Source organism: Lynx rufus, unplaced genomic scaffold (genome assembly GCF_022079265.1).
Source record: "Lynx rufus isolate CCGP_SWC_20201006 ecotype Redwood Valley unplaced genomic scaffold, mLynRuf1.p SCAF_31, whole genome shotgun sequence".
Lineage (NCBI taxonomy): Eukaryota > Metazoa > Chordata > Mammalia > Carnivora > Felidae > Lynx > Lynx rufus.
The window spans coordinates 157,705-183,920 of NW_025814847.1; the positions used below are offsets into that span (position 1 = coordinate 157,705).

At 51.4% G+C, this 26,216-nt stretch overlaps 1 protein-coding gene across 1 annotated transcript; it reads right to left on the reverse strand.

Moving 5' to 3' along the window:
- Positions 1-2,413: 2,413 nt before the first annotated feature.
- Positions 2,414-26,216, reverse strand: PCP4L1 (Purkinje cell protein 4 like 1). The gene is made up of 3 exons (XM_047093029.1): positions 26,011-26,216; positions 4,058-4,112; positions 2,414-3,460 (listed from the first exon to the last, which is right to left on the reverse strand). Exons 1-3 carry the CDS (start codon positions 26,017-26,019, stop codon positions 3,318-3,320), a joined length of 207 nt encoding a protein of 68 aa, XP_046948985.1. The 5' UTR covers positions 26,020-26,216; the 3' UTR covers positions 2,414-3,317.

Consider the following 26,216-nt stretch of genomic DNA (forward strand, 5'->3'; position numbering starts at 1 on the left):
CAAACTTGGCTGGACAACATGCCTGCCTTCCAAGCTGTCCGCCTTCGCTCATCCAGTCCCTTGTTAAGGTGGTACAAGGAGCACAGATTCTGGAGCTAGACTCCTGAGTTCCAGTCCTGGCTCAACCATTCGCTTTGCTTTGGGAAGGTTATTTAGGCTCTCTGAGCCTCCGTTTCTTCATGTGTGAAATGAGGATAATGATAGTATCCCTGCCATAGGGCCCCAAGAATCAGATGAGTTGATATACGTAAAAGTGTTGGGGGGCCTGGGTGGCTCGGTTAAGCAGCCCACTCTTTTTTTTTCCTTCTAATATTTATTTATTTTTGAGAGACAGACAGGACACGAGCGGGGGAGGGGCAGAGAGGGAGGGAGACACAGAATCCGAAGCAGGCTCCGGGCTCCGAGGGGTCAGCACAGAGCTGGACTCGGGGCTCGAACTCACGCACTGAGAGACCATGACCTGAGCTGAAGTCAGCCGCCCAACCGGCCGAGCCACCCGGGCACCTCAAGGGTCTGACTCTTGATTTCGGCTCAGGTCATGATCTACGGTGAGACTGAGCCCTGTGTCGGGCTCTGTGCTCAGAGCATGGAGTCCGCTTGGGATTCTCTCTCTCCCTCCCTGCCCCTTCCCCATGCATGCTCACTCACTCTCTCTATTATATATGTATATACACTTATATTTATATATTTATATTATATGTATATGTAAAAGTGCTTTGAACAGTGCACATACTCTTTTGCAAATCTTAGATATCATTATCGTCACCACCGTTCATGCCCGTCAGGGAGCATCAGGCCAGCAAGTTCCCCCAACGTGGGCGGCTCGCGAAGATCTAGGTGACTGCGGAGCAAGAAAGGCCGATCATCACGATCGCGACCGTCGCGATCACCCACCAGCGTCACCATCCTCACACCGAGGGAAACACAGAATCCTGGAAGGAAGAGGGAGGGCTGTGAACTTGGGCAAAATGTGGGTCTAGGCCTTTGGAGACCCGGAGCCTGAGCTGCTTCCCAAGTGACCAGAAAAGAAAGGAACCTCCTGACCCCCTCCCCCTCTCCCCGGCCCTCAGGCAGCAGACCGGCTGGCTTTGGGGGAGGGGAAGACGAGGAGGCCAGCGGCTCACTGGACAGCGATTCCAGGGAGGGCTGGGTCTCAGGGACCGGGAACAGCAGGGGCAAAGACGATGCCAGGAGCCACTGCCCCCCACAAAGGATCCCGGAAATAAAGGAACCGCAGCAAGGGCAAGGGGGGCAGAAGTGGGCGGGGAGGGCGCCCCCCCCCCCAAAGAGGGCGGAGTAAGTTAAGAGAGGACGGTGGGAAGGCTGCCTCCATCCCGGGCAAGGTCAAGGAGAGGTCAAGAGTCCCACCCAGCAAGGACAGCAAGTCCCTCAAAGTAGCTGGTCCCGGGAAGCTGGAGCCTTGTCCGTTCCGCTGCAGGAATTTCTCGCAAAACCTTCGCCTTCGAGTCTGGGCTTTGGGAACGTCCTCCGAAGGTTCCCCTGCTCAGATCCCTGAACCTCTTGCACTTTGGGCGGGGCTCCCCTCCCGGCTCTATCACCGCTCCCTACACCCCTACACGGCCAAAAACGCGCCAAGAGGCATGTCCGGGAACGAGGTGCGGTAACTGAATTTGCTTTCTTCCTTGACTGTTTTCTGCCTGTCTCTACGAGCGGGGCTCGAAGTCACAAACCGTGAGATCATCACCTGAGCTGAAGTCGGCCGCTTAACCGACTGGGCCCCCCGGGCGCCCCAAGCTTCTGTATTCTGGACTCAAGAAAGGGGGGATGAATACTAAGTGAACAGGGTGTGTGAGATCGAGCCCTCCTGGCTTGACCTTCAGGCACGCAGCTTCTGGTTTCAGCGTGTAGAGGTTAATTCTCAGCAGTGCAAGCCCGCTTCAGCGCCATCACTTTATTTAATTCATGGTTTGGAATCTGCAGCGCGACAGCGGTGGTCTCTCCAGAGCCAGAGCCTTCCTCTCCGGCCCCGAAGTTAGACACACAGTGGGAGGGAGGGGGGATGTGGGAGGGACAGCAAGGGTAGGTCACCTGGGGATGGGCGGCAAGGAAGGCCGGGCTTGTTCTCCCAGGGATAGACCCCAAGTGCGCTCTGAGCCGGAAGGCGACGGGGAGGGAGGCGAGCACCCTGCAGGTGTGCGCGGGGGTGGTGACAGCAGCGGAGAAAGAGCCGGTGTGGGCGGCGAATCAAGGTGAGGGCGAGGTCAGGTGGAAGAAGGCGGGGGAGGGGGGCTCAGTTTCATTGCTCAGGCAGCGTTGACTTCCTGTGCCACCGCGCGTAATCCTGGCACCTTCTCCATCACCAACCCCCACGCCCCCAGGCCAGCTCAGGCTCGCACCCACATCCCCTCCAAGAAAAGACAGAAGTGGAGGTCGCATGACCCCACTGGAGGGTTTGTTTTTTTCTTTAATCATCATTAAACATGCTAAAATCACACAGAGGGGCTATGTCACTTCCGCTCGGACTCCACGGCGGGGTAGGTGGGGACCCCAGGGGTCACTTGGTTTGGCGGCCTTCAGGGATGGCCAGATGTGGGAGGTTAGAGGTAGGCAGGTTAGCAAAGTCCCGGAAATCCTTCATCTGGGTACACATCTACCAGCAGTAGTCTCCAGAAGGCCCCCCTCCCCCACGCTCCTGTCCTCTCCAGATCGGCTCTAGTCCCGTCTCCCTGCCCTTGACCCTCGGAACCCGCTCTGCCTCTGCCTCTGCCTCTCATGGTCGCAGACTGGATGATGAAGGGTCCCTTCCTGGGAACTCCTCTACTCGGCATGCAATAACGTGGAAGGTGCTTGATATGGGTCCCCCCCCGGGGGGGGGGGGCTCCAGTCCCCACTGTCACCCAGCTCCTAAGAGGGTGGGTGGATGCGGTGGCCCAGAAGGATGTGAGCGGCAAAACCCGTTACCTGAAGTGTGAATGTTGTAGCTGGCAGAACGGTGCTGGTGCCCCCCCTCGGCGCCCTGCTCTGAAGGCTTTCCCCTCCCTCCCACGCTGGCGGGGGCCCCTGTCTCAGCCTCAAAGCCTCTTGCCCCTCAACCTCACAGGCGAGGCACAGGTACCGACGAAGGAGGCTTATCCCGAGGAGAAACCGGTCCACCTCAGGCAGGTGGCTGCCAACTGGGTTCTCCATCTTCCCCATGTTCCTCGTGCTTCCACTGCGGCGATGGCTGGAGGGGGCGATCAGAGAAAATAGTATCTAAGGGTCGAACTTGCCTCGACAAGAGGCGAGAGGGACACACAGGAGTGGGAACTGTGGAGGAGGGGAGAGAAGGGAGAGTGGGGGAGGGCAAGCCTGGTTATTCAGGGGCTAGGATCCTTTTTCCTTTTCTGGAATCTCCGGAACTTGCCCTGAATGGCAAGGGCGGCCTTCTCTGTTTCCGGTGCTGTCAGATCAATATCAATCTCCTCTTCCTCCTCAGCCTTCTTGGCACTGTTGGCCTTCCCTGCAGGGGGTTGAGAGACTCATAAATGGGTACATGGGCATTGCCCCCGCCCCTTTCTCCAGGCCCCCAAATGCAGCGGTTAGGGTCCACTTCCTGCTGGGCTCTGTGGGGTTCTCCAGTCTTTGCTAGGACTAAGGACGCCGGGTAAGTCTCCTGCAAACTTGAGTCAGGGGACGGAGGCTGAGAGCTCTCTCTAGCTACGTAGGAGCTTTGCTGCTCTTAGACCAAGATGGCAAATGTCTTCTGTCACCACTCATTCCTAAACCCCGCACTTCATATCCAGAGCATGTTCACTGTCCCCAGCTTGTTCTCAATTTCTGATTGACACCGTGGCCCGATTACCTGGCGAGTTTCTTCCTCTCACAGTGCCTGTTTCCAAGCACTCCCGAGCCAGTTTCTAAAATCAAAGAGGCAATGCCGGTAGGTTTCCTTCTGAGGAAAAAGTGGAAGGAGTTCTAACCTAGTGCTTTGTTTCACTTATCCACGTTCCTATTCCGATCACGTCTGACTCCGGGAGCTTCCAGACTTACAGCCCTACCTGTCTTCGTGTCCGTGTATCTACCCGCTCTACAGATCGCCTAGCCCAACCCCACTCACCCTTTTCCTCTGGGCCAGGTGCCTGGTTGGTTGCTGGGGGCGTTTTGGTATTAAGCTGGAAAAGACAAATCAGAATGTTAGATATTCACAGAAGCACTAAGGTGCCATCCCCTCAGACTCCTTATCAACACTTTGAGGTCCTCCTACCAAGCACTTTCCCCTAGGCTTTTGTTTTTGTTTTTTCAACGTTTATTTATTTTGGGGACAGAGAGAGACAGAGCATGAACGGGGGAGGGGCAGAGAGAGAGGGAGACACAGAATCGGAAACAGGCTCCAGGCTCTGAGCCATCAGCCCAGAGCCTGACGCGGGGCTCAAACTCACGGACCGCGAGATCGTGACCTGGCTGAAGTCGGACGCTTAACCGACTGCGCCACCCAGGCGCCCCTCCCCTAGGCTTTTGAAGAAGTGGGTCTCAAGATCGGAGAGAGGGAGACAAGTCGTCAAAACTCATTCAACAAGTATTTATTGGCGCTAGGGAAGTCGTAGAGGACAAAACAGACTAGCTCTGTGCTCACGGGGTTTACATCCTAGTGCACAGATAGACCTACTACACTAGTATGCTAAGTGGTCATAGGTGCTGTAGACAGAAGACAGGCAGAGGGGTAGTGAGGGCTGGGGTGGGAATGGAGAAACACAGTTGTGCGCAGAGTGGTCGGGAAAGTCCTCTCTGAAAGTAGCATTTGAGCCAAGAGCTGAAGGAGATAAGGGACCCTCCAATGGCTGTGGAGTGGAAGTGAGATGAGCCGTCAAGAGGAGGGAAGCAAGAGAAAGGGGGGTGGAGACAACATCAGAGATAAACTGGGGTGGGTCGACCATGGGGGGACTTGGGAGCTTTTTTTTTTAATGTTTTATTTATTTTGTGGGAAAGTGGGGGGAGGGGCAGACAGAGAGGGAGTGAGAGTCCCAAGCAGGCTCCACGCTGTCAGCCCAGAGCCCTTATGCAGGGTTCGATCCCACAAACTGTGAGATCATGGCCTGAGCCGAAATCAAGAGTCAGACGCTTAACTGACTGAGCCACCCAGGCGCCCACGCCTTGGGAGCCTTCTTAAGGATTTTCACTTTTATAGGTGAGATGAGAAGGCACAAAGGGGCACGTGGGAGGAAGCAGGAAAACCTGCGGGGGGGGGGGGTGTTTCCTGCAGAAAATGAGGCAAGAGATAGGGGTAGCTTGGGTCAGGGTGGTGAGGAGTTCGATCCCGGGTATATTTTCATGTTATGACCCAAGGGATCGGTTGATTGGATGAGTGGCCTTCTGAGAAAGGGGTCAAGGATGACTCCAGAGTGTGTGGCCTGAAGAAGTGAGGAAAATGGAGTTGTCATTTCCCACAGTGGAGAAGGCGGCAGGAGGAGCAGATTTTAGGAAAAGGGTCAGGAGCTTGTGTTCGGACAAGTCCAAGAGGTCTACTAATTACTCAAGTGGAGATTCTTCTACGAGCTGCTGGATGTCCAAGAGGAGGACTTGGCCCAGAGGTATAAATTGGGCAGTTGTTAAACGTATGGGTGACATTTAAAGCCGTCAGGGGCGCCTGGGTGGCTCAGTCGGTTAAGCGTCCGGCTTTAGCTCAGGTCACTATCTCACAGTTTGTGGGTTCGAGCCCCGCATCGGGCTCTGTGCCGACAGCTTAGAGCCTGGAGCCTGCTTCAAATTCCGTGTCTCCCTCTCTCTCTCCTTCAAAAATAAATAAAAACATTAAAAAAAATTTTTTTTTAAAGCTGTCAGACTGCATGAGAGCACCATCAGATAAAGAGAACACAGTCAAAGCCTGGGACATTCCAGTGATTTGAGGTTGTAGAACTAAGGAAAAGTCAGCAAGGGAAATTGAGAAGAAGTCAGGTAGGAGAAAAGCCGAGGGATTATAGTAATTTAGAAGGCCTGTGAAGAAACTATTTCACTCAGGAGAGAGTGATGAACCGTGTCCAATTCTGCAGGCCAGCCAAGTAAGATGAAGACGGGGCTGACCTGGTGACCCTGACAAGAGGGTCACAGTGGAGGAAGGGAGCAGACGTCTGGTTATAGTGGGTGCGTGAAAGAAATGGAGGAGAGATTGAGGCAGCAAATGCAGAAGGCGTTGCAAAAAAATGGGGATGGGGGTGTGTGGTTTGAGGGGGATACGGCTCACGAGAAGATTTGCCTTAAGATGGCAGAAATGACAGAATGTTTGTGTTTTTATGAAAATAATTCAGTAGGGAAGGACACACTACAGTATTACAAGAGCCTCACTGCTGGAGAAGGAGAAAGGGGATGAGATCTAGTGCGTAAACAGAGGTGGCCCTGAACAGGGGGTGAACTGGAGGGAAGGCAGAGCTTACGGGTCCAGAGGCAACACGTGGGAACATTTGCAAGGTCTCTTCTCATTGCTTCTGGGTTTTCTTTTTAGGTTTATTTATGTATTTATTGGAGAGAGAGAGAGAGAGAGAGAGAGAGAATCCCAAGCGGCTGATGGCTCACCTGACACGGGGCTCGATCTCACGAACTGCGAGATCATGACCTGAGCCAAAATCAAGAATCGGACACTTAACCAACCGAACCATCCAGGTGCCTCTCATTGCGTCTGTTTTTGAAGTAAAACAGGTAACATGGTCATCATCCAAGAGGAGGAGGGAAGAGGTACTGAAGGAAGGAAGCGGGGAAAGAAGGTATGAGATACTCATCCAGGGAAGCAGGAAAGTGACTGAAGCAGGAAACAGTAACAGCATTGCTGGGAAGCACTGGGGCCCCTCCTAAGGCCAAGGACATGAATTTGAAATAAGATTAGTCAACGATACGTGTGCTCTTCTCTGGCCTTTCTGCCCAGATGGAGAGTTAAATGCAAAATAATAGTAGTTCCCCTTCCTCAGAATTATGTCACCGGGGCTGCTTCATCTGGACATTCCTATCGCAAGGTAGGATTCGTCTTGAGACAGAGGCATGCCTGTGGGCTCCTGGGTACCCTTGGAGTCTGTGGGCTCATTTCCAAATCGAATACCTGGTATTTCCCCAAATACAGGAACCGAGTGCTTTCACGAAGGTTCTGTCATCTCCTCCGTGGGCTAGCTCAGTGGAGTCTCCAGTATTATCCCTCATGTTAGCAAATGCAAACCTTTGCTGAATGACTGCCGGATGGAAGGGCTCTGCTTTAAGAGCGGATAGAAAGAACCCAGTGTATGGCGCGTAGATTATGCCATTTATACCCTATTTTGATGAATATTTATCAACCACTTACTGATGTTTGATTCTACGCCCTGATGGAGTATAGAAGAAACACAAGATTCATTTATTCAAGAAACGTATCACTGCCTAATACATGCCAAGCATCATTCCAGACACTGGGGATGAAGCGGTGAGCAAAATAAAGTTCCGGAACTCATTAAACACTTATGCCAGTTAGTGACATGTTCCAAGAAGGAAAATGAAGCGGCGTATCTAGGAAGGGCTCTCTGATGAGTGACATTTGAGCAGAAGTTTGAATGACATATAAAAACAAGCCATGTGAACGTGTGGGAGAGAACCTTCCAGGCGGATGAAACATCAGGTGGAAAGTCCCCGAGGCAGGTTCTGTGCCTTCTGTGTTCAAGGAAGAGTAAGAAAACCAGCATGGCTGGAGCCGAGTGAATGAGGGAGAGTGTAGAAGAAATTAAGCTGGGTGGGGAGCCAGAATATGAATATCTCTGGACCAGAGCAAACGCTTTGGATTTTTTTTTTTTTCAGTTGATGGAAAGGCATTACAAAGTTCGAGGCACAGGGAACCATGGCCTGATATATTTTTAAAGAATCACTTTGCTGCTCAGAGAACAGGCCCTAGAGAGGCAAGAGAGAAACCAGGGGAAAGAATTATGACGACGATAAGCCAGTGAGTGGAGAGGCCAGATCATGGGGGTTTTGAAGAGGGTTGCAGGTGATGAGAAGTATTCAGACTTGAGACAATTTTCGTGGTAGGATCCATGGGACTTTCTGATGGATGTGTGTGTAACGACAGCTCTTTCAAACAGGTCTGCTTTAAGAGCAGCAGAGAAGTTTGACAGAAGGTGCGGAAGAATGCGGAGTCGTGGGAGAGTGTTTCAGCAAGTGAGTTGAGAAGGAAAACTTGATGATGCAGAAGAGAGAGAGCATAGTCGCTAGAACAGTGCCTTGGACAGGCAAAAGGAAACGGGCCTAGCACACAAGGAGAGGGGTTGGCCTCAGAGATATAGACAGTCCATCCATAATACAGGAATGAAGGCAACGAACATGGGTACGGAGGCAAGCAAGACGGTACCTGTAATGGGGCTTCGTGAAAGTTCTCTCCTGATTGCTTCTATTTCCTCGGTTAAACAAGAAGCACGGTTGTCAGCTAAGAGCGAAGAAGGGCCACAAGGCAGTAAAGGTTTGAGGAGAAAGGAGAAGGAGTGACATAACCACGTAAGAAAGTAAGAGAGCGAATAATGAGATGTGGTAGGGTCACCACGCAGCACTAAGGGCCCACTTGAGGCTAATGGACACGGATTTAAAATGAAACCAATTCAGATAGTGTCCCCAGCTTCCAGGCTGAGTGAAGAGCACCCAAACGGGATTTACTGAGAACTTCCTACGTGCCAAACATGATCTCATTGGATCCTCTGAAATTTCTGAGGAGTCGTCCCTATTTCATAGTGGAGGAAACAGGCTCAGAGAAGTCAAAGGTCTTGTCCAAGGTCAACCCACACTGCTAGGAAACAGTGGAACTGGCTTTGGGACCCAGAGTGGCAGACTCCACGTTCAACCACCAGGCTCTGCTGTTTCCACAGGATGGAATCTTGTCACACGCTGGCCCAAATGTGCCAATATGCTAACGTCGACCGAATCTGGGGGAAAAGCACATAGATGCACGCTGAACTGTTCTTTCAACTCTGATAATTTTTTCTAATAAAAAGTTAGGGGGAAATAAGAAAATCATAATTTGAAGTAAAACAAAAATTACTAAGATGTTTTAAAAGGAGGCTATAAATTGATATGGTCCAATTTTTGTAAAAGATATAGACTGCTGGGGCGCCTGGGTGGCTCAGTCGGTTGAGCGTCCGACTTTGGCTCAGGTCATGATCTCACAGTACGTGGGTTCGAGCCCCACGTTGGGCTCTGTGCTGATGGCTCGGAGCCTAGAGCCTGCTTCACATTCCGTGTCTCCCTCTCTCTCTGTCCCCTCCCCCACTCACACTCTGTCTCTTTCTCTCTCAAAAATGAAACATTAAAAAAATTTTTTTAAAAAGATATAGACTGCTGATCTATCTATCCATTTCAATTTACAAATCTGAAAGAAGGGCTCCCGGCTGCCTCAGTTGAAGGAGCATGCGACTCTTGATCTCAGGGTCAGGAGTTCAAGCCCCATGTTGGGTGTAGAGATTACTTAGAAATAAAATCTGAAAAAGTTAAAAAATGATACTAGGGTGCCTGGGTGACTCAGTCAGTTATGTGTCTGATTCTCGATTTCGGCTCAGGTCATGATGCCAGGGTCGTGGGATTGAGCCCTGAATTAGATTCTGTGCTGGGTGTGGAACGTGCTTAAGATTGTCTCTCTCTCTCCCTCTGCCCCTCTCCTATTTGTGTTCCCTCTCTCCACCTGGGGGGTTCAGTTGGTCAAGCATCCGACTTCGGCTCAGGTCATGATCTCACTGCTTATGAGTTCAAGCCCTGTGTTGGGCTGTGTGCTGACAGCTCGGAGCCTGGAGCCTGCTTCGGATTCTGTGTCTCCCTCTTTCTCTTACCGCTCCCCTCACTCATGCCCTGTCTCTCTCTCTCTCAAAAGATGAATAACTGCTTAAAACATTTTAATAATAATGAATAAAAATCATAAAAATCTGGAAGAACATTCACAAAAGTGTTCCTGAAACTCTACAGAATTCCTGCTAGTTCCCCTTTCATTTTGTTTTTAAGTTTATTTATTTATTTGAGAGAGAGAGCACAAGCAGGGGAGGGTCAGAGAGAGAGGGAGAGAGAATCCCAAGCAGGTTCAGTGCTGTCAACATGGAGGCAGACACAGGGCTCGAACCCGCAAACTGTGAGATCGTGACCTGAGACGAAATCAAGAGCCTGACACTTAACTGGCTGAGCCCCCAGGCGCCCCTGTTTTGTTTTGTTTTGTTTTTTAAGTAAGCTCCATGTCCAACACGGGGCTTGAACTCAACTCACGACCCTGAGGTCAAGAGTCATGTGCTCTACTGACTGAGCGAGCCAGGGACTCCTTGGCTAGTCCCCCTTTGACCAAAAGAAAGGGCCCATGAAAAGAAACGTTGTTTCTGAGACTCTTGGGGGACCAGCCAGTCATTGCTTTCTTTCCCCATGATCTTCCTGTGGTCAAATTTATTTTTTATTTCCGTATCTTTTTGCACACGATCAATATAATGGGCCAGTAGTCGCCTACGTGACCCGTTGCCCTCTGGTACGCCGTCATCACGAGCGGTTCGTCCACACTGCAAAAGCAGGGCGGGGACGGTAACAGGATAACAGTCAATAGTCCAGGCAAGAGGGTCATGGGTCAAGAGGCGAGTGCATGACCTCCTAGTTCAAATCCTACTTTCTCTATCGCCAGCAAATCCCCGGCTCTGATCCTTGCTTTAACTGTTATCCCTCTGACTCCAAGCCTGTTCCCTTAGAGTTCTCTCACCCTAGCACCTCCCCCTTTGGAGGACAGTCAGGGCCCAATGTTGAACATCTCTCCTCAGATGGCTGGCTCTTCCTCTATTGTGCTTCTCATCTTGGCTACTCTTGAACTTCCTCTGAGCGGGAATAGTGTGGGGACAGACCCACACCGGCCACCGCTTCCCCTCTGCCCTGCCCTGCCTCAGTCTCTCCGGAGATGACCGACCCTGGGACGCGGCCGTGGCTCGGCTGCTGTCTGGTCCCCCAGGGGTTCCCGGCTCCGTGCGGCTTCAATTCATGAGGGGTCACCGGGGAGACCAGGAGAGGGTGCTTGCTCTAAAGAGGAGAAAGGCCCTATCACTCCCAACGCCCCCCTTGAACCTTCTGCTGAGAAGCAGGGCGCTGAGTCTCCCACCTCCTGGCCTCCTCCCTCGGCCCTTTCCAGCCAGTTCTCAAAATAGCCCCTCTGAACACTGGATTTCTCGACTTCGCTTTTTGGGATTTGCTGAGGTTGGGGGATGGGGGCAGTTAGATCGCAGGTTGTCAGCTCCCCCACTCCATACGGTACTCGGCCCTTTCCTGCTCCCTGGTCTCTGCCCCAACTCCCCTGTTTGTTCTCCAGAATCCCAGCAATTTTCGATGAATCAAGGTCACCTGCAAGCAGGGTGACTAACTGCATTTCAGATAAACCAGGGAGGCGTGGCGGGGAGGGGGAGGGGTCCACTCTGGGTGAACCAGAAACCACATGCTCTGTAAGAGTCTCTCTCCCAAGAACTCACATCTGCTAAGCCACAAGGGCTGTGACAGGTGAGCGTTTCTCAGCCTCTGCCCACCTCACATCGCGGCCAGGGATGCGCGACAAACTCTCGGGTGGTCTTCTCTTTCTTTCAATCCTGAGTTCTTCCGACCAGTAACGGCAATGAAATGGTTTAGCGAATCCTCTCCCTTCCAGGACCCAGCAGCAGAACGAGGAGAAATCGAGACCGCATCACCTCACCCTGCCTTACTAGTCATCGCATATGTCATACCTACTCCGTGTCGGTCACCTTTCTACACACGTTATGAGCATGGACACGACGGGTCTTAGAACAGCCCTCCCAGATGGCTATTGTTGCCCTTCTCATTTCACAGAGAAGGAAACTGAGGTCAAGAGAGTGACTTGCCTACGGGCACCCAGCTAAGAAGTAGCAAAGGGAGGACGTAGATCCAGTCTGACTCCAGAGCCCAGGCTTTCGAACACCACGCCGTGAACGCCACTGTCCCCTCTCTAGCCAAGGAAGGAAAGTGGGAGGGAAAATCCTAATCATCCCCACAGGCAGCCATAGTCAAGGTCGGTCTCTCGGTCCGCGGGCCCCAGCACTTTCTTCGCGTACTCTCCACAGGGAACGTAGGGAACAGTATCATGTCCTCCCATCGTGGGGAAATCTTTATTTTTATTGTTTTTAAGTTTATTTATTTTGAGGCGGGGAGAGGCAGAGAGAGAGAGAATCCCAAGCAGGCTCCGCGCCGGCCAATACGGGGCTCGAACTCGCGAAACGTGAGCTCGTGACCCGAGCTGAAATCAAGAGGTGGACGCCTAACCACTGAGCCACCCAGGCGCGTCCCCCCCCCCCCCCCTCCTACTGTGGGGAAATCTTGCTACGCAACCTGCTCCCAGAGCGTGCGTACTGACTCAGATTCCGGCCCTGCCAGTTGACCTGACCACCCCGATTCTGGCTTTTATCTCAGCGTGTGCTCCGTGGGCCACCTGACACACAGCAGGCTGACCTCTGGGGGACAGCTATAACCCGACGCACGCTCTCTACTCGCGGTGACGCTGTGAAGCGGACCCTTCAGATGCCGAGAATTCCACGTGCGGGGCCATCGCCCTGGTTTCCGTCTCGAAGGACTCCCCCGCCTACATTCAATCCGCGATTCTATGTTTCCCGTGCGCTTAGAGCTGGGTTCGGCTCAGCCTCCGTGCCCACACCAGGACGAAATGTTTCTCACTTCTCAACACGCACCAAACGCTAATTAGCAACTGTGAGGCCGTCAACTCTCGCCTTTCCCCAGAGGGTCCCACATCTTTCCTTGCCTACCTCCCTGCACTCCTCTTCCCCTCACCTCTGGGCCCGACCTACTCCCAAGTTCCATTCTGTCACGTTGGCGGTAGCTGCCAAGTTCCCCATGAGTATATTCTGGTTTCCTCTGCAGTTCAAAGTTGTGGGCCCTCCCTTCCCCTGGGGAAGGAGGAAAAGGAGAGGCCAGGCCTGTTAGCTTAGGGGTCTCGGGGCTCTGAGACCGCAGAGAGGGTTCTGCCAAGGCAACAGCCTTCCTTTCCCAGGGTGATACCTCCTCCCGGGGCATTCATTAGCATTCAGATGAATCCCGATTCTTCCATTTAGCTTCCTCCTTTCTCCTTCTCGGGAGTCTTTACGCTTAACTCCCCTCACTCTCTTATATATAAAAACCCTCCCTGTCTTTAAAAAAGGGGTAAAAAAGACTTCCTCGAGCTGAATTCTTTCTTCAACTACCATTAGAGGGAAAAGCAGCAGGTCTAGGACCATGCCTGGAGGAACCCCGATACTCAAAGGGTAGAGGGATCTTTTCGACAAATACAAATATTGCAAAAAAAAATGAAAAACAAAAAAACCTCCATCTGTACCTTGCACTTCACACAAAAATTAACTCCAAGCGCACATAAAGCCTAAAACTATAAGACTTCTACAAGAGGATATAGGAAAAAAAATCTTTCCAACCTTGGGGTAGGCAAACATTTCTTAGGTATACCACAGGTAAAATCCATAAGAGAAAAAAATTATAAATTGGACTTCGTCAAAAGTAAGAACTGCTCTCTGAAGGGCGCCTGGGGGGCTCAGCGGGTTAAGCGTCCGACTTCAGCTCAGGTCATGATCTCACGGTTTGTGGATTCAAGTCCCCCGTCAGGCTCTGTGCTGACAGCTCAGAGCCTGGAGCCTGTTTCAGATTCTGTCTCCCTCTCTGTCTGCCCATTGCCTGCTTGTGTTCTCCCTCTCTCTCTCTCCCAAAAATAATTAAATAAAACATTAAAACAAAAGAAGTAAGAACTGCTCTTAGAAAGACACTCCCAAGAGACTGAAGAGGCAAGCCACAGATTAGGAGAAAATGTCTGCAAATCACACGTCTGACAAACGCCTTATATCCCACCTACATAAACAACATTCAAATCTCGGTAACGTGAATGCAGTTTGTAAACACGGGCAAGATATTTGGACGCTTTGCCAAAGAAGATACATGGGTGACAGATGAGCACAGGAGAAGATACATAACATCATTAGCCGTTTGGGGAATTCAAATTATAACCCCACCGAGGTACCATTACACGCCACTACTCTCGTGGTTTTTTCGTTTTGTTTGTTTGTTCTAACCACACGGCGTGCTGGCAAAGACCCAGAGCGCCTGGAACGCTGTCTACTGTTGCTGGGAATGCAAAATGGCGCGGCCACTTGGTGGTTTCTCAGGCACCGTCACTGCTGACCCCAGCAATCCCCCTCCTATGGATTTTTCCCAGTGAGATGAAACCCCTACAGCACCTGGAAGCGAATGCCTGTAACAGCCCTACTTGTCATCACCAAAAACCGGAAGCAGCCCACATGTCCCTCACGTGGGGAAGGGATAAACGAAGCGTGGTCCGTCCGTGCGCTGCAATACTACTCAGCAGTTAAAAGAAGGCATAAACCACTGATACAACGATATGCATGATGGATGAGCCTCAAATTCATTAGGCTAGGGGGTGCCTGGCCGGCTCAGTCCATAGGGCGTGTGACTACTGATCTCACGGTCTTGTGTTCAAGTTGGGCGTAGAGCTCACTTAAAAAAAAAAAAAAAAAAAGCGTTAGGCTAAGTGAAAGAAGCCAGTCCCAAAAATCTACGTACACATAGTATGATTCTAACGATACGACATTTCTTGTAAGGGCAAAACTATAGGGAACACAGAAAGATCATCTCAGTGGGGGCTGAGGTTACGGGAGGGGTGGTGACAAAGGGGAAGGAGGGATCTGGCGATGATGAAACTGACCCGTATCTTGATCGTGGTGGTGGTTTCATGACCACATGTGTTTGTCAAGATTCACAGACCTACACACTGATAAGGGTCCATTTTACTGCGTAGAAATTTTATGTTAACGTCTTCAGTGTGGAAAAAGGTTAAGGGGAGGTCAAGAAGCTAGCAACGACTGAGAAGGAGCACTAGAAAGGCAGGGTAGTAGGGGGCACCTGGGGGGCTCGCTCGGTTAAGCGTCCGACTTCGGCTCAGGTCATGATCTCACGGTTCGTGGGTTCGAGTCCCGTGTCGGGCTCTATGCTGACGGCTCAGAGCCTGGAGCCTGCTTCGGATTCTGTGTCTCCCTCTCTCTCTCTGCCCCTCCCCTGCTCGCATTCTGTCTCTCTCTCTCAAAAATAAATAAACATTAAAAAAAAAAAAAAAAGGCAGGGTAGTAAGACAGACTGGGGGGAGGGGGTGGGCCTAGGGCCTCTCACGGCTCCCCTCTTCACAGCAGGGCTCTCTGAACACTTACGGTCTCCGTCTCCTCACCTTCCAGACTCTCCAACCCATTTCGACCCCTCCTCTGCCCCTCCTACTCCAGTGAAATGACTCTTGGGACAAGCAATGACTCTATGATACCAAGTCAATGCAAAGGTGCCAACTCCATTTGGCTTGACTTGAGACATTCGACACGCAATCGTTTCACCTTTCTCGACCCACATGCTTGCCCTGGCTCCTGGGACATCATGATTTTTCCTGGTTTTTCTCCTTTCTGGGCACTTCTGCCCAATGCTTAAGTATTGGAGAATCTCGAGGTTTGGAGCCAGACTCTCCTTCTGTTCTCTCTTCCTAGAGGATCATATCCGTACCTCTGACTTCAGTCATCATTTACGTACCGTCCCGGAGAATGGGGGTTGGCAGACTACAGTCTCCCTGACGAATCTGATCTGTAGCCCATTTGTGTAAATAAAGTTTTATAGCCACACCGATTGTTTACATGTTGTCTATGGCTCCTTGGCTCTGCATCAGCAGAATTGAGCAGTTGCAACAGAGACCATATGGTCCACAGGGCCAAATACATTTGGTATCTGGCCGATTACAGAAAAAGTTTGCCATAGAACTGCAACAGATCTTTCCGCAATGATAGAAATGTTTTGTTTTTATTTTTTTTTTAATTTTTTTAAAAGGTTATTCGTTTTTCAGAGACAGAGAGACAGAGCGTGAGCGGGGAAGGGGCAGAGAGAGAGGGAGACACAGAATCGGAAGCAGGCTCCAGGCTCCGAGCTGTCAGCACAGAGCCCAATATGGGGCTCGAACCCACGGACGGTGAGATCGTGACCTGAGCTGAAGTCGGACGCTTAACTGACTGAGCCACACCCAGGCGCCCCATGATAGAAATGTATTAGATCCGTGCGGTCTGGTATACGGCATCCATGTGGCTGTTGAGTACTTATGTAATGTGGCCAGTGCAACCGAGGAATAAAATGTATGACTTGATTTAATTCCTAAGTTAAGCGTTAGTTGTCAAGCGTTGGTTAACTTCAATAAGTTAAAGAGCGACATGTGCCTAGTGGCTGCCATTCTGAACAGCCATTCTGAACGGCCACTGCCGACTCCGATGGATATCTCTGTCCCAGAGCCCTCCTGCGTGTTTCAAAACACTTCCACCGGATGGCCTCCAGAAACCTCAAACTCTATGCATCTCAAACCGGACTCATAATCCTACTTACCCAACCTTGTCTTCTGCAAATATTCTCTATCTCATCCAGTTGCACAAGCCAGAAACCCGGAAATTGTCCCCGACTGTCCTTCTTTCCGTCACACTGTGTGTCCGATTCAGTATGAACGCCTGTTAACTTTATCTCCTAAGGATTTCTCACTCCTGTCACTTCTTTCCATCGCTACTGCCCTAACGCAGTTGCTTCCTACGTGGGCCACTGCAATAGCCCAAGTGGTTACCGATGGTCTTAGGATGAAGAATAGAATCATTACTGTGGTCAAAAGGCCCCTATATTATGCAGCCTCTGATTGCCTCAGTAACCTCATCTCTGGAACATACCTTATGCCTTCCTACCTCAGGACCTTGGCACAGGATTCTCTTATCTTTACTCCCTTATATAATTAATTCCTGCTTATCCTTCAGAGCTCCCTTCAAGGGGTTCTTCTTCCGGGAGGCTCTTCTTGGCTACCCAGACTTGGCCAGGGCCCTGATTATCTTTGTTGTTGTTGATTTATTTATTTTGAGAGCGAGAAAGAGAGAGAGAATCCCAAGCAGGCTCTGCACTGTGAGCGTGGAGCCTGACGCGGGGCTCAAACCCACGAACCGTGAGATCATGACCTGAGCTGAAATCAAGAGTTGGACGCCTGCCTGAGCCCCCCAGGCGCCCCTCATTATGTTTTAATTAGCGCCCAGGATTTCCTCTTGGTAGCACTTATCACTCGTGTAACTAAATCATAATTTTGTGGTCAAATATCGAATGTACGTCCCCTCCATTTGGGTGTGAGTTCCTACGAGGTGGGGGCAGTGTCTGCCTTAGTCACTACCGTACCCCCAGGGTCTAGCGCAAGGCCTTTATGTACTCAGGATTTGTCATATGAACGAAAGAGTTCCCACTGTGCTCTATTTGCCACTTCATCTAGATTTCTGAATTTGTTTTCAGCTGGCTGAGGGCCTCCACTCTATAGCTAGTTCAGAGGCTGTTAAGAGTATCAGAAGCCAGGTCACTGCTTTTCCTCGAGTCGGTACATTGTGCCCGAAAAGGAGTTGAGGACGAAGGAGAACCTGTCTGGAAGCGTATCTCCTATCGCCTGTACAACAGCTACCGTGCACTTGGCTTCCCTTCCCCCACCCTTACCACCTACCAGATTCCACTTCCTCGAAAGCAAAGTCCGTATTTACCATTTATCTGTGTGTCGCAGTAACTGCAACCTAGGCCTTGCACAGAAGAGGTACCCAACAGATATTTATGTGAACTAAAAATTTCTCAAGCCTCAAATTCCCGGAAGGAGTGCTATGGCATATTAGGTGGAGCTAGACAGATCTGGTTTCATATCCTGGGTCTGCATCGACTATCTTCAAATCCCAGTTCTGGGGCGCCTGGGTGGTTCGGTCGGTTAAGGGTCTGACTTCGGCTCAGGTCATGATCTCATGGCTCCTGGGTTCGAGCCCCACGTCGGGCTCTGTGCTGACGGCTCGGAGCCTGGAGCCTGCTTCGGTTTCTGTGTCTCCCTCTCTCTCTGCCCCTCCCCTACTTGCTCGCTCACTCGCTCTCTCTGGAAAAAAAGAAAAAAAAAATCCCAGTTCTGCCATTCCTAGCTGTGTGTGACATTGGGTAAATCACTTAGCCTTGCTGTGCTCAGACCTCTCACCTGCAGAAAAGAGACAGTATCTATTTTGAAGGGTGAAAAGAACAAGAGAAAATGTATGTAAAATGCCTAGCATGGATTAAAATAAATAGTGTTTTGAGGTAATATAATCCTGGGTTAAATACAAGAATAGGTCAAGTTACTGGGGAATTGCCTGGTTCAAGTCCTGGAATCAAGGACTAAAGTTGCTACAGAGTTTATCTTCCCTAAAGAGAACTGAAGGCCGAAGACTATGCCAGGATTGGTCTAAGGGGACTTGAGGCTTATTCTCCAACCACAGGACCTTCATAACGGAGCTCTTTTTACTCTAAACCAATGCTGGAAATCAAAATCTCCATCTTCCCAATGTTTGTCCCCAGAAATGCTGACGATGGCTCTAAACTCTGATAAAGGGCCCAACAATAGTCTGCGTGGAAACTGTATTCCATGCAGCAGCTGTCCAGGTCTGCAGTCCTGGAGACTCCTGGAGCCACTCCCGGGTACACAGGAAGGGGGTCCTATACGGCACCTCCACAAGTGTTCACGTTTCACTTCAAATTTTTTTTTAACATTTGTTTATTTTTGAGAGACAGAGACAGAGCATTAGCAGGGTGGGGGCGGAGAGAGAGGGAGACCCACAATCCGAAGCAGGCTCCAGGCTCCGAGCTTGTCAGCACAGAGCCCGACGCGGGGCTCAAACTCACAAACCGGGAGATCATGACCTGAGCCGAAAAGCTGGATGCTTAACCGTTTAACCGACCGAGCCACCCAGGTGCCCCTGTTCACGTTTCATTTCAAAGAACTCTAGGGGCGCCTGGGTGGCTCAGTCAGTTAAGCATCAGTCTCTTGATTTTGGCTCAGGACATGATCTTCTAGTTCGTGGGTTTGAGCCCCGTGTTGGGCTCTGCACTGACAGTGCGGAGCCTGCTTGGGATTCTCTCTCTCTCTCCCTCTCTCTCCGCCCCTACCCTGCTTATATGTGCACACGCACACTCCCTCTCTCAAAAATAAATAAATACACTTAAAAAAAAAAACCAAACCTCTAAGACACAGACACGCATTTTATTTTTTTAATCCAAACGATGATTGTGCAAATCTGTTCATTGCAAATCTGCTCAATCAGAAGGATGGCTTGTTAGTACTGTCTTGGCAAAACGCCTGAGAACAGTCAAACCGGTGGTGACTTAAGTGCCGTTTCCCTCCTGACACCACTGGGGAACAGGTACCTTATCACTTTAGGCCTGACTCCCTCTGCCTCCTTCAAGGGCTGCGTTTCTTCCTTTCTTTGTCTTCTTCATCTGTAATGGTGTTGCCACGGCAACCACTGTCACCAGAATAGGCAAGACAGTGTCACCCCCTCTGCTCCAAGCAGCAAGTTAGAGCCAACCTTGGAGAAGGCAAACTACCCAGGTTTCCCCGCACTCCTCTTCCCACCGGGCTCTTGAAAGAGGTTGTTCAGGGCAGCAACAGAAGGAACAAAGGAGGACCTCACCATACCTGGATTTGCATGAGCCGGGTGGGATGCTCTGCACATGAAAACACATCATCTACACATTCTCGAGCTGCTGGAATCGCAGAGTTCAGATGAAGAAGCACAGGTACTCAGCATCCTGCCCTACAGCCCAGGGCAGGAAACCTCAACAGGGCCTGAATCGTCAAACTCCAAAACAGGAGCCCCCAAAAGACCCCTACCCCTTCCTTGGTTCGGTATAGACATAAATCCCAGGCTCCGTAAGCTCCCCGCCTGCGTTAGAGGCGCAGAAAGGGACAGGAGACAGGAGTTCGTGCAGCTGCTTCCAAGTGGTGACAAAGAGGGTCCCCAGGGACCCTTGTACCCCTGCTGACGTATCTTCCCCCAATGCTAGATGAAGGTCGCTGCCGAAGGACTTCAGAGAGGCCCGTGGGAGGTCCGGGTGCCTCTGCGAGACCCTAGCCTGCTGTTGGGAGCACTGTTGGAACCGGTTCAATTCCTTCAGTGCAGCAACCAGCTGCAGTCTTCAAACAGCCTCTGAAAGACTCGTTCAAGGTCACCCTCAAGATAACAACGGGAGGAGAACTGGGGATTCTTACTTCAGGTCCTACACACACACACACACATTCTTCTCCTCATATAAGGAATGTGAACCAAATACCCTGGAACCCAGATGCCTCCTAAAACAGGAACTGGACCTGAGCGGTCGGAGCTCCCGAGCCAACCCCCCCCCCCCGCTCTGCCCCCGGCCCCTCAGACACCCCAGCCCTGGTGCCTGGAATAGCATACCCCCCACCGGAGTCAGAGGCAGAACTCCTCGGGCCAGGCTAGCTCATGGTATGCGGTGAGTCAACAGCCCCGCCGTCCCCCCAGCATGGGCTGCCACAGTTTAATGAGCGGTTCTTTGCGGTGCCCTGCACACAGCTTGGAGCTGTGCCTTCTACCCCACACTGAGGGTAGGGGTGGGGGAGAGCGAGCAGCGCCAGGCATCATTTATTACTGTAATCTTCAATGTGCATCCCACCCATGGCGTTAATGTCCCAAAATAAACGTATTAATCCCCCCACAGCCTACAAAGCAAACACTCAGCTGGAGGGCTTTGTGTGGGAGGGAGGCAGCACCGAGGACAACAGAGTGGGAAATGGCACCTCTTTTCCCTGGGGTGGTGGGGGGGGGCGCTGCTGGGAAACCCAGGTGGGCATGCCTTCAGGAGTCAGCCTAGAACGAAGCAATAATGAGGCTTCAGGGAGGAGAATGTGACGAGGTCCAGGATTTGGGGCACCTGCTCATGGGCACCCGCAGGGATGCAGAGCTCTTGGAAAAAGTGGTTTGGGATCTGCTTCCGACTTGGCTTACTCCCTCGGGTAAAACAATTCTGGGGCAAGTCAAGGCATTTTGAGCAGCCGGTCTGGAGCATGGATTTCGAAAAGCACGCGCTTCGGATCCTGGAATCCTAGAAAGCTGCTAACACTTACTTTGCAGGTCTCACACATTCTTCTTTCCCCCTTCTTAGACTTTTCCCCCCGAAGCCTTTGTACTACTCTGCTTGGAAGTCAAGTGGCCCAAATGAAAGGGCCCTTGTTTGGTTAGCAGGTACACCAATTTTGTTGCGAGATCTTTTGTCCTGCACTGGGCCCTCCAAGTCGAAACTTCACCAGACGTCAGAGAATTGCTCTCGTTTCTTTCTTTTCAGAAAGAAAACCGCTCCTTCTGGCCCTTGATGCTCTGCAGTTCCGGGGATCGATGATGGACACCAGAAACTAAGAACCCAGGAAAAGGGGGCCTCCAGGTTTCCCCTCACCGTCTCTCCTGTTAGCTCGCCTGAGCCACTTGAGCACATTCACTGCACCCATTTTCAGGGCGACTGCACATCCTGCATTAGGGACAGTAGTTGCCCTGCCTAGGATCCTACCAAAATGTACCCTGTCGATGAATATTATCTCCCGTGGATCTCTCGTCTCCCTCCACCCTCTTGCTCAGCAGGTATTAAATCACGTTGCTTAGATTTCCTGTAGAAAGTACTTGTGACCTATTCCTTAAAGGTTGCATATAAATCACAGCATTCTATGCTCGCTGGGGTAACATATTAAAGGGCTCATATGGAAAGTTCTTCTGGAATGAGCAGTCTGTGCCCTAGTCTTGGTTCTAGTGTTATGTACACTTAGCTCAGCTCTAAGATAGGAAGATGGGATCAGATGATCTTTAGGGCTTCTTAACATATCTAAAATCACATCACTAAAACGTTTGGACAGGGACGCCTGGGTGGCTCAGTCGGGTAAGCATCTGACTGTTGACCTCAGCTCAGGTCTTGCTCTCAGGGTTGTGAGTTCAAGTGCTGGGCTCCACACTGGGCATGAAGCCTAGTTACAAAAATGTTTTTTAAATAATAAATGGTTATTTGAGATTTTCTTGGTGAAAGATATATCTGTATTTCTATCTTGAAGATGTTTTGCAAACCAAGCTTCTTTCTTTCTTTCTTTCTTTCTTTCTTTCTTTCTTTCTTTCTTTCTTTCTTTCTTTTCTTTCTTTCTTTCTTTCTTTCTTTCTTTTTTAAGTTTATTTATTTTGAGAGAGAATCCCAAGCAAGTTCTGTGCGGTCAGTGTGGAGCCCAACACAGGGCTTGAACGCACAGTGAGATCATGACCTGAGCCAAAATCAAGAGTCAGCCACTCAACCAACCAAGCCACCCGAGCACCCAAAATTTTTTTCCATGAGAAAAGAAACTCATGAAGGGCAATTTGGGACTATAGAGAAACAGGAAACAGGGAGAGGCATTCATAGAACCACTGTTCTGAAAGGACAATTACTCACCTGACCCTTCTTCCGCTTCTCCCCCTTCAACCCTATCTCCATCACTTGCATTCCTGAAGACCCTCCACAGACAGACAGGAAAGATGCCTCAGGTTTGCATATTTCAACTCCAGCCACATTGCTTATGGGTGCCTGCCCTTATAGAGCCGTGACATTCTACGATGCAACAGATCACAGCTGCGGCTTAGGAAAAACAGTCGTCCCAATTCCTGGCTAGAAGGTAACAGTCATCCACTTTTACCAGCGAGAGGCTCCCACTCAAGCAGCTAAAGCCAACGACCTGGATGGGTGACTGAGAAAGCAAGTTCTGGAACCAAGTTCTGATTTTCCTCGCTTTGGAAGACAGATTATTGTCAGAGGTGGAGGGCATTCCAATATTAAGTAGCTAGCCCTTCTATTTTATATGTCCAATAGAACCGTAATAATTATAATAAAATACCGAAGAGAGAGGGAAACTTGGATTTCCTCCAAGTCCCTTCCACGTTCCCTAACAACTGGCTCACAGAAGACAACAGAATGGTATCGGCCTGCCCAAGCTTCCGTTGTGGGGAAGGTTGCAGACTCTGACAGATATGCACACGAACGAGAACGTGATCTCCCAAATGCGATATCCCATTCCCAGTACCTAAGACGAGAGCCAGCAGGAGGATAAAGGAGGTAGTACCAGTTCTGAGCTCTCTCCTAGCGAGGTTTAACGGATTTTTGGCCCCTGCCAGCCAAAACACAAGACAGACATTGTGAGCACAGTTCCCAGGCATCCACGACCCCCGTTTCAACAGAATGACGGCCAGACCAAGGGATCGCACCAGCTGGGCTCCTCACAGTTGAAAAATGCGACAGGATCACAGGAGAACTTGCATCTGTGCTGTAAGCAGCCGGCTACACCGTAGGAGCGTCACGAGGGGTTATGGGACAGAGCCCCCAGGGACGGCGTGCATCTCCCATTCCCATCCTTCGTTGAAACCAGCGAAAAGTTATGAAACTATAAGAGATAGACCGTGATTCACAGCAATCAAGTCCTGCCTGCAGCTGTGAATACAGCAAGCTGGAGCTGAGTCCCCTGCAGCTCCCCTGTGCATGGGTACACACACACACACACACACACACACACACACACAAGTACGTTTATGGGGAAATGCTCTGCTGCAGTACTGAGGGACAGCAAACAGCCATGGAGGCAAAGAGGAGCTGGAGATCGTCCCCAGCAGCCCCACCGGAACCCCTGCTCCTTGGTTGCACTACGTCTGAAGACTGCTCTCCGGTCTTGGTTCTTCAGTTGAAATGGGAATCTCGTAAGGAGATCCCAAATCCTCTCGTTTCAGGCAGTTTCTCTGAAGCAAGAAAATAAACAGGTGGTGTGTGTGTGTGGGGGGGGTGAAGCTTATATAAGATTTAGGGTGCCCAGGGAGAGGTGGAGAGGTTTGGCATCTCCCTGGAGCTCCAGAGCCCTGGGCAATACTTCCGCTTTTGTCTTTTTTTTTTTTCCTACCAGAGGAAGAAAACAGGCCGGGTCTTGGCCTCTCAGGGAGCAGAGACCCCTTGGGGATCTGGTTCAGAAAGAGCTAGTCTCTGCGTAGACCCAGGTGGCTGCTTCTGGATTTTATAAATACTCATCCCTGAAGCCAGGCTCAGCTCCACATTAGAAGGCAGCCTTGAGAACTAAATTGCTAGTTAGAACCAGTTCACTCTGACGGCCTGGGCACCCCTGCGCACACACACAGCTAGTCCCCATCCGAGGATCCTACAGTCATCATTCTACCGAGCGAGCTCCTGAGTGAGGCTAGCCAAGTTCCGCCACGAAGTCAAGGCTTGACTTTCCCCTCACACACCAAACGGTCTTCCTGGTCACCGAAACAGCTTCATTCCTCCACCAAATGCCACCCTAAATGCCAGCCCCTGTAGCGTGCCCTACAGAGAGTCTGTGCACTTCCCCCCCCCCCCCCCAAAGCACAGGCTAACCACACATATTCACGCTGGCATAGCCTTCAGGTCACAATCTCCCAGGGGACGGCTTGAATTGCAACTTTCAGATTTAGAAACACTAGAGGGGGCCTTGAACTCCAGAGCTCACTGAAAAGAGGGCAAAGGAAACCTCTCTTCTCATATCAGGGCTGCTCACATTAGAAGCAAGAGGAAAGGGGACACCTGGGTGGCTCAGTCGGTGAAGCATCTGACTTTGGCTCAGGTCGTGATGTCACGGTTCATGGGTTCCAGTCCCGTGCTGACAGTTCAGAGCCTGGAGCCTGCTTTGGATTCTGCGTCTCTATTCGCTCTCTGCCCCTCCCCTGCTTGCTTGTGCGCTCTCACTCAAAAATAAATATTTTTTCAAATGTTAAAAAAAAAAAAAGAAAGAAACAAGTGGAAAGAAGATTGAACAATTTTTCTTTCCTTCTCTTTCTGAAAGGCTGCCCTGGTCACAGTCACAACTAGGTGAGGGACTTGGAGCCACTTTGGTTCATCTGCAGCCCCCAGACTAGCTGAATTTTCCAGGATAAACTCAGTGGACATAGCAACCAACACAACACAGCCGTTGGCACTAATTGGTTCCCTGGACGACAACTTTTAGTACAGCTCCTACTAGAGATCAAGATCTAAATTGAGACCTAGGTTCCAGGGTCCTGTCCCCTCACTACCCTGGTATTCTTGAGAATTCTCGCGCTCATTTTCTGTAATATTCCAAAACAGAAACGGGGAGACAGTAACGATAGATAGCTAATGTGGATTGAGGACCTCCTCTGTGCCACTGTTCTAAGTCTTTTGCATATTATTATCTCATTTAATCACTCGAACGATCCGTATTACCCCAATTTTACAGATCAAACAACGAAGCAGAGAACGATCCAGTGACCTGCCTAAGACCACATAGCTAGGAAGTCGCAGGGCTGGGCCCTGGCATGTGGCTGAGACGCTGGATTTATCACAAAATCCTGGGTACTAGGAAAGGGGGTTGCAGAGGGCAAGCCTGCGATGCTACTTAGCCCATAGTGACTTCACTTGGGAAGGGAGATCCTGGTTTTCGGATCCTCCAAATGCATTCAAACAACGGGAGAGGTCTTTCCAAGTCTCTGCTCTGACCCCCACCTAGGGACAGTGTCCTTGGAAAAGAGAAAATCCCAGTTGATGGACTGGCTCTGTCTCAGATGGATGCCACGGAGCCAGCCAGAAAGACCTAGGCTGTAACACTGCAGAGGGAGACCTCTCCGGAAGGGGACGTGGCTCCAGGGGGGGACGTGCCCCCACAACAGGGGCTTCTGAATAGCAGAACCCGTCCCTCCAATGGTTGGCTCCTGTCTGAATGGGGGGCGGGGGGGATGCCACCTTCCCCAAAGGGGGGAGGTGACGCCCACAGGGGGCGAGGGCTGGGGTTGTGGCTGAATGCTACCTAAGGAGCGAGTGCAGCACAGCCTGGAGAAGGAGGGTACAGGCGAGCCTTTCTCTCCGAAGTCCGGGGAGTGCAGGGAAGCCCGAGTGACCTCGCAGCGCTAAGACAGATGCAGAGAGCGGTATCCCGAGGAGGCGACTTATCACCTGAGACCGCAGTCCCCCCGCCCCCCCCCCAAAAGCTCCATCCAAAGAGCCGGGCTGAAAGCCTCCGTCTTGCAGTCGCTTCCCAGCGCCCGGGGCGGGAGCTTCCCCGGAGGGGCAGTGGGGCGCCCCCGGAGGGCTCGGGGACTCGGGGCTGCCGCGCCCTCCCTCGCTCCCGGGTTCCCGCGCCGCGGCCTCCCCGCCGCAGGCTCGCCCGGAGCTCACCTCGCTCATCGCGGCGGCCGGACGGGGCGCGGCACGTGCAGCAGAGGCGAGGGGCCCTCGGGGCTGCGCGGGCGACGGCCGCGGGTGGCGGGGCTCGGAGGCGGGAGCCCCGGCCGACGAGCGGAGCAGAGGCTGGTGCGGGGAGGTGGGGGGCCGCTGCTCCGGAACCCGCACCCCGGCTCTCGGCGACCAGCTCCCCGCCGCCC

What these genes read in the sequence shown, in the direction of transcription:
- PCP4L1 (XM_047093029.1), bottom strand. An exon ending in ACCTGGCCCAGAGGAAAAGG is followed by an intron (nt 3,461 to 4,057) that starts GTGAGTGGGGTT and finishes AACCCCCTGCAG; the next exon opens with GGAAGGCCAACAGTGCCAAG.